This window comes from Budorcas taxicolor, chromosome 10, assembly GCF_023091745.1.
Source record: "Budorcas taxicolor isolate Tak-1 chromosome 10, Takin1.1, whole genome shotgun sequence".
NCBI lineage: Eukaryota > Metazoa > Chordata > Mammalia > Artiodactyla > Bovidae > Budorcas > Budorcas taxicolor.
In genome coordinates this window covers 26,136,748-26,145,554 of record NC_068919.1, presented here as the reverse complement: position 1 = coordinate 26,145,554, position 8,807 = coordinate 26,136,748, and the positions used below count along the sequence as shown (strand labels likewise).

General features: G+C 37.9%; 1 protein-coding gene across 1 annotated transcript; it reads right to left on the bottom strand.

Annotated features, from left to right (window-relative positions):
- Positions 1 to 6,849: 6,849 nt before the first annotated feature.
- Positions 6,850 to 7,791, bottom strand: LOC128054120 (olfactory receptor 4K14-like). The gene has a single exon (XM_052646698.1). The coding sequence runs from the start codon at positions 7,786 to 7,788 to the stop codon at positions 6,850 to 6,852; it is 939 nt and encodes a 312-aa protein (XP_052502658.1). The 5' UTR covers positions 7,789 to 7,791.
- Between the last annotated feature and the right edge of the window lie 1,016 nt (positions 7,792 to 8,807).

The following is an 8,807-nucleotide window of genomic DNA, read 5'->3' as shown; positions in this document are numbered from 1 at the left end:
TAAAAAATTCTGTTCATACAAAACCTGAATTTTAATGTTTCTGGCAGCTTATTCATAATTATCAAAAACTAGAGATAACCAATATTTCCGGAATTTTGTTCGTGGACAAACTGTGATACATCCTTATAATGGAATACTATACAACAATAAAGGGATGTAATCTATCAAGTCATGAATAGATATAGAAAATCCTTAATATCTTGCTACATGAAATAAGCCAATCTGAAAAATCTACATACTATATGATTCCCCATATACGACATACTAGAAAATGCAAAACTATGGAGACAGTGAAAATAAAGGTGATTCTTAGAGATTTAGGGGGATGGATGAATAGCTGAAGCATAGGAGATTTTAGTATGGTGAAATTACTTTTTATGATGTTGCAGTTTTGGATATATGGACTTAGACATTTGCTGCATTTTCTGTGAGGACCTAAAAGGAATGACACTGTAGTAACAATGAATGCAAATTTGCTTCTAATGCCACTATCCAGTAACAGGAGCCAAGGATCTTTCGAGAAATGGCTATTGTAGGAATAGGGAAGAATGAAGAAGAATGGTGCAAAATAATCTTGGAGCATCCTTTAATCTTAGAATATAAAGAAGTGCTCAAACACACATAAAATCACAAACTTTGATGTGGATATATATCAAAGGGACTTAGGAGGCAAATAAAAAATCTCCCAATATTAGATTATAAAAATTATATATATAATATATATATAGATTATAATTAACAGTATTATATTATAATCCAAAGTATAAAATAAAATCCATGATTTCATACAGATATAAATGATTGAATAAATTAGTACATGAGGTAGAAGAGAAATCACCCATGTACAAGAATAACAGAAAAATTATGCTGTCCTATACAAGGGGAACTTAGCTCCCTATTCCTTAAGTATTGGCCGAGTATAATGACTTTTTTTTTTTTTTTCAAAAAGTGCATTGTGGATAGTAGGGAAAGAAACTTTACAGTGAAGCAACTGACAAAGATTTCAATCAGATGATTAAGGGCAACGTTAGCAGTTTAAATCATGTTGATGGTAGAGACCCTTGATAGGAGGTGATGAAAATAGGACTTTATCTGTGATGTTCCTCCCTTGAGCCCATGATTCTGGTGTAATCATGGGAAAAATGTCAAGTAAGTGTCCATACAATGTATCCTTCTTATGTTGCAGTTCCTTAAAAAATTATTTAAAAAAATTATAAAAAAAATACAATTATCCTACAACCCATCAATTTTGCTCCTAGTATTTAATCCCAAAGAAATAAAAGCAGGTATTGAAATAACAACTTGTACACAAATGTTTAGAATAGAACTATTCACAATGGCCAAGGGTGGAGACAATCCAAATGTTCATCAGCTGATGAATGAATAAACAAATATGGTAATCCATACCAAGGAATATCATTCAGCCATAAAAAGAAACAGTGCACTAATACACGTTTCAATATGGTTAAACTTGAAAACATTATGCTACATGAAAGAAGCCAGACACTAAAGGTAACATAATTGTTTTGATTCTTTTTGTGTATGATATGCAGAATAGGTTAATTCATAGAGACAGGAAGCAAACTAATAAGTGTCAGGGGCTTATTAGTGGACAATGATTGCAAAGAAATGATGATTGAACAGTACTGTGAATGTATTAAATGTCATTGGATTGTACTCTTCAAATGATTTACATCACATTATGTGAATTTTACCTCTATGATAAAATAGCATAAAATTTAATACTAAAAAGATAAATGAGAAAATGTCATTTTCCATTATGAATAAAGACTTTAGTTATCGACTTTGTTTTACCTTATTTTTTTCAAAATCATACTTGGCTTATGTGTACCTTTCCCTTTTTTAGGTAAATGTATAATTCTTATGTAAAAGAGAATGCTGCAGTTCACACACTAAGTTTTTGCTCATTTCTCTCCAAGCTAGATGTTATGTAGAAATTAGTCTAAACCAACCAGTCCATTCTGAAGGAGATCAGCCCTGGGATTTCTTTGGAGGGAAAGATGCTAAAGCTGACACTCCAGTACTTTGGCCACCTCATGAGAAGAGTTGACTCATTGGAAACGACTCTGATGCTGGGAGGGATTGGGGGCAGGAGGAGAAGGGGACGACCAAGGATGAGATGGCTGGATGGCATCACGGACTCGATGGACGTGAGTCCGAGTGAACTCTGGGAGATGGTGATGGACAGGGAGGCCTGGTGTGCTGCGATTCACGGGGTCGCAAAGAGTCGGACACGACTGAGTGACTGAACTGAACTGAACTGAACTGATTATAAAATGAGATCATAGCAGTTTAACTAACAGAAATCAAATTCTGGGGACAATGTATTAAAATGGAGCTCCCTGGTGGCTCAGCGGTGAAGAAACTGCCTGCCAATGCAGGAGACCAGGGTTCAGTCCCTGAGTCAGGAAGACCCCCTTGGAGAAGAAAATGGCAACCTCCTAGAGTATTCTTGCCTTAGAAATCCCATGGACAGAGGAGCCTGGAGGGCTACTAGTCCATGGGATTGCAAAGAGTCAAGCATGACTTAGCAACTAAACAACAAAATAATGGTGTTAAATAAGATAAGAATGGTGACGTTTGGTCTTCTGTATGTGCACGTGGATTTTTTGAATAGCATTAAAGAGTTAGAGATATTCAGTATATCTGAATTTAATGTATAGAAAAAAAAATCACAGGGCTGAATACCAAAGCACACAAATTCCATTACCTTTTCGTCTTTTAACTGAGCTGTCACAATCTTATTTCTTCATCTGATATGGAAGAATATTGGGTTTCCATCTCACCATTTTATTAGAAATAATAAATGAGATAATATAGGCAAAAATACTCAGCTAAGCATAGAGCTAAGTAGACCCATGAACTCTTACTTATGTGTTCTGCAATGATCTAAAAGAGAGAACATGTAGCGTAGGAATTAAACCCATGGACGTTGGAATCAAAAAATTATTGTGTTTGCATATTAACTTTTGCCAACATGTTAAATTTCCATATCATTTAATATTAGTATCTCTAAAATGGGGATGGTAATTGTATTAATGAGGTAAAAAGCAGGTTTAGTGTTTTCAAGGAAACTCCATGGATATGCTTCCAATGGAATTCTAATTAATTTTTACTAATGTGTTTGTTAATAGGTATTGCGTCTTCCTATAATGTGGGAGACCCAGGTTTGATCTCTGGATTGGGAAGATCTCCTGGAGAAGGAAATGGCAACCATTCCAGTATTCTTGCCTGAAGAATCCCACGGACGGAGGAGCATGGTAGGCCACAGTCCATGGGGTCGCAAAGAGTCGGACACGACTGAGTGAGCTTCACATTCCTTTTTCACTGGTATTGGTCTAAATGATATTTATCAATAGGCATTAAAATGTCAGGAGACACTGGTTTTCCTTGAAGATATTTTGCTGTCATATTTTATTAGACATAGATTCCTTTGTTCTCCATTTACTTTTTAAACCAAAGTTCCAATATTTTTTTCTTCTCTTAATGTCATGAGAATTCAAAGTAGAGATCTCATAATAAATGGCCAGGGGACTCAGTTCACTGAATCATCAAGGGTCCAAGCTTGCTCTGCTCTTCACAGGGTAAGTCAATGACTGAGAGACAAGGTGTTGGGATCAACAAGAGACTTTATCAGGAGCTAGCTGGCTGACTGAGAAGATGGTGCTGGCACCTCAAAATAATCATTTTATCAGGGCCTGGTTGCCAGGTTCTTTTATGGATCAGAGATGGGGTGGGGAGATGACGAGACAAAGTAAATACTATTCAATCCTTGCAAACATCCCCCAGAATGCCAAGCCTCAGGCAGCGGAATGTGTTGGTTTCACTTCCTTATGGTCTGTCACAGGCAAGCAGCTCAGGTTATCTCCTCAAGGCAGTCCATTATTCATGCTTACAAAAGTGGCAAGATGAGAGTTAAAGTTACAGAAGCAGATACAGCATAAATTCAAAATTAACCTTTCCCAGTTGCAAGGGGTCACCAAAAAATTGTTGTTAGTCCTGCAGCGGTTCTAAGGAGTACTAACCACAGAGATCAAAGTGGGAAACATTTCTTAAAAGGGCTCAATTATAGAGAAAATATTGTTTTCTGAGCTCCTTTTTTTTTTGAGAGATCAGATTATATGGGCCAGTATAATATAAGTGACTAGTGTGCTAAAATTATCAGCTGTTTTCCTTATATGGGTAAGTCAGAGCACCTCTGCGACATTACAACAAATCTCCCACTCCCTCTTTCCTCTGACTCTTCATTTCTGTTTTCAATTCAACAAACACTTGCTGAACCACTACAGGTGCCAGCCTTTCCAAAGGGAAGTTAGTATTTCATTCCAAGTTGCTTGAATTGCTTTATGTACCTTGATTGTTTCTTGATTTATAGGGAACCTTTTGGGTCTGGACTATATTTCACTAGGAACTTGAAGTGATAGTTGCTCAGTCGTGCCTGACTCTTTGTGATCCTATGGACTATAGCCTGCCAGGCTCCTCTGTCCATGAAATTCTCCAGTCAAGAATACTGGGGTGGGAAGGCATTCCCTTTCTCCAGTGATTTTCCCGACCCAGGGATTGAAACGAGTTGTCCTGCATTTCAGGCAGATACTTTACTGTCTGACCCAAACAAGTGGAATACACATATTGGAAGGACAGAGGAGGGGATAAAAAGCCTCCAATTGACCAGGTCCAGCTTATCAGTCCAAATGGTGATTACGTCTTTGTGATGATCTTCCTCAACACCATCATGAAGTGGATGCTGTCTTACTATACAAGGCTTTAAATTGAGATGCAAAAAGAGTATTTTATTTTCAAGTGGAAATCATACATAAGAGATTAGATTTAGGCAGGGCCACAGGCATAGAGAAGTTACATTAATTTATGACTCAATTCATTCAACAACTACTACTGTCCAGTTGCCTTCCTTTGCCCCCAACGTACACCTATAGTTAACACAGGAATTCCTTATAATGAGTAGAATGAAAATTTAAAATTTGGGCCTGAACATATAGATGGTTTTGCATGATATGTTGGTAGCAACTAGGAGAAAAAGGCTACAGCTTTAAAGTCCCAATTTATTGAAATATTGTGGTTGAATATAACTTAGTTGTGGTTAGTATTTGGGCTTCCCAGGTGGTGCTAGTGGCAAAGAACCCACCTGCCAATTCAGGAGATATAAGAGATTCGGGTTCGATCCCTGGGTTTGGAAGAGCCCCTGGAGGAGGGCATGGTAACCCATGCCAGTATTCTTGCCTGGAGAATCCCACGGACAGAGGAGCCTGGTGGGTTACACTCCATGCGACTGCAAAAAGTTGAACACGACTGAAGCAACTTAGCATGCACATTGTCAGTATTCTGATTATGGTCCTGAAAAACACTAATAAGAAATTCTCCCATTTGAAAGAAATGCAAGCAGTGTATTTGGTTGTCCACTTTGTTTGGCTAGAAGCATGCATATATACTGATTCATGAAAAGTTATTAATGGTTCGGTTACATGGTCAGAACTTAAAGTAAATGGAATTGGAAGACTGGTGGCAAAGAATTCCTGGGGGAGAATTGGTGGTAATTGATCTCTCAGAATGGGCACAGATTATGAAAAATCTGTGTCTCGTGTATTCTTACCAAAGGGTATCCATTATAGAAGAAACTTTAGTAGTAGACTAATAAATTCTATGCATGCTAACCTATTTTTCCAGCCACCTCCAGTGCTTGCTAAATGGAATTTAGTACAAAATAACCATGGTCAGAAATCATTTATTGCTAAACACTGCATTTGATCAGGTTTATTTTATAGCAAAGCAATTAGCAACAATGGTTATAGAAGTGGATTTGTGGGGTCATGGAATTCACGGATCATAACATGTACTTCAGTTCAGTTCAGTTCAGTTCCGTTCAGTTCAGTCGCTCAGTCATGTCCGACTCTTTGAGACCTCATGAATTGCAGCATGCCAGGCCTCCCTGTCCATCACCAACTCCCGGAGTTCACCCAAACTCATGTCCATCGTGTCAGTGATGCCATCCAGCTGTCTCATCCTCTGTAGTCCCCTTCTCCTCCTGCCCCTAATCCCTCCTAGCATCAGAGTCTTTTCCAATAAGTCAACTCTTCCCATGAGATGGCCAAAGTACTGGAGTTTCAGCTTTAGCATCATTCCTTCCAGTGAACACCCTGGACTGATCTCCTTTAGAATGGACTGGTTGGATCTCCTTGCAGTCCAAGGGACTCTCAAGAGTCTTCTCCAACACCACAGTTCAAAAGCATCAGTTCTTCGGTGCTCAGCTTTCTTCACAGTCCAACTCTCACATCCATACATGACCACAAGAAAAACCATAGTCTTGACTAGATGGACCTTTGTTGGCAAAGTAATGTCTCTGCTTTTGAATATGCTATCTAAGTTGGTCATAACTTTTCTTCCAAGGAGTAAGCATCTTTTAATTTCATGGCTGCAATCACCATTTGCAGTGATTTTGGAGTCCCCCCAAATAAAGTCTGACCCTGTTTCCACTGTTTCCCCAGCCATTTCCCATGAAGTGATGGGACCAGATGCCATGATCTTCATTCTCTGAATGTTGAGCTTTAAGCCAACTTTTTCACTCTCCACTTTCACTTTCATCAAGAGGCTTTTTAGTTCCTCTTCACTTTCTGCCATAAGGGTGGTATCATCTGCATATCTGAGGTTATTGATATTTCTCCCGGCAATCTTAATTACAGCTTGTGCTTCTTCTAGCCCAGTGTTTCTCATGCATAAAATATAAGATATAAATTGAATGCCTAGAATTTTCAACCTCTTTTATAAGGTCAGTATATTGTCAATTTGAAGTGTTTCCAGTGAGGTTTCTGGGCATTAAATATTTCCCTTGGGATATATGTAGTAGCTTCTGAATCTCTTTATCGCAGTTTTTATCTCTTTATTTCTCAGGGTATAAATGGCTGGATTTAGAAGAGGTGTAATAACAGAGTAAAACACAGCAAGAAATTTGTCCACCCAGGTGATGCTGAGTGGCCACACATAGATGAATATGCAAGGCCCAAAGAAGAGCACCACCACTGTGATGTGGGCAGTGCAGGTAGAGAGTGCCCTAGATGTACCAGCTTTAGAGCTTTGGCGAACAGTAAGAAGAATATATGTGTAGGATATTAACAAAACTATAAAGCAGGTCATGGCTGGAACGCCACTGTCAGCATTCATTAATATTCCCAAGTTATAAGAGTCTATGCAGGCAAGCTTGATTACCAGTGGTATATCACAGAAAAAGCTGTCAATTTCCCTGGGGCCACAGAAAGGCAATTGCATAATCACAGCCATTTGACTCATGGCATGCACAAAGCCAATGGTCCAGGAAGTCACCACAAGCCCAGTGCACTTTTGCAGGTTCATTATGGTTGAATAGTGGAGTGGCTTGCAGATGGCCACATAGCGGTCATAGGCCATTACCACCAATAGCACCATCTCACCCCCTCCAAAAAAATGCACAAACAGGACCTGACACATGCAGCCTATAAAGGAAATAGTTTTGTTCTCTCTGACAAAGTCTGTAATCATCTTAGGAGTGGTCACTGAGCAAAGCCATATATCAACAAAAGAAAGGTTGGCCAATAAGAAGTACCTGGGAGAATGCAGATGGGGGTCAGTGATGATTAAGATTATGATGGCAATGTTTCCAAATACAGTGGTCAGGTAAAGCATAAAAAACATCAGTAAGAGTAAGACCTGCATAGTCCATGAGTGACAAAGTCCCAGAAGCACAAATTCTGACACTACAGACAGATTTCCTGCATCCATTTAATTCAGTGTGTGCTCTAAAATAACCAGGAGAAAAGACAGATTTTTAAGTTAGTGGAATGGGAAAGGATACTTAATCTTTAGAAATTGGTTGGAATTCTATCTCAATGAAGCTTAAATTCATCGAAAATTAACATCTATATCTGAAAGTGAAAATTTAATTGGGAAGACAAATATTGGGAAAATACTCATGGTATGATGACCAAAAGAGAAGTAAATGCCTAAAATCTGCTTTCCAAGATAGATTCCTTATAAATGATTAATTAAGAGGATATTCCCACAAAGAACAAGTGAGAAAGGTGGATAGCAAAATGAAATGCTGAGAAAAGATTGTAGTGTCACTGAGAAACTAGTTTCAGTCTACTTCCCCAGTGAAAAGAATCTGAGTGCAGGACCAACAACTGTTACACTGTAATAACTATGATTTGAGTAGTCTACTTAGGAAGATGATGGTGAATAGATCCTGAAATCCAGAACAAAAGCCATGGCACAAAATTACAGTTTCTCTCTATTATGCACACTGATTTCTTTAAGCCCCCTTTGAGTGTCTTCTATAAGACATCATTTAATTAAAATTTTTCCTTATTTCTCTACATTATATATCGGAACAATCTTTAGGGAAAAAGCCATATAATAAATACCAGGCATGATAATTCGCATGCAAAATCAAGCACATAATTTATCATTATTTAAGATCACAAGTCAATAGAATTCATTTAGTTAACTAAATCTATTAGAAAAAATGTCTGGAGACATATGTGAGAAAGGGAGGTTAACTCAGACGCAGGTTCTGTTTTGATGACATCTGAATGAACGTTCCTTATAACTCAAGCTTATGAATAGAAAATATTTACTTTCAATTATATCAGTAGATGGTAGGAAACCCCTAGGTTTTGAAATATTACCGTAAATGTATAAAAAATATTTTCTAAGATTACAATAAGCTACAGACATGTGTAAGCAAAGTATGTCTTTGTTAGTACTGACTGAACATAAAGTTAAAACTTCAGAGATCATCA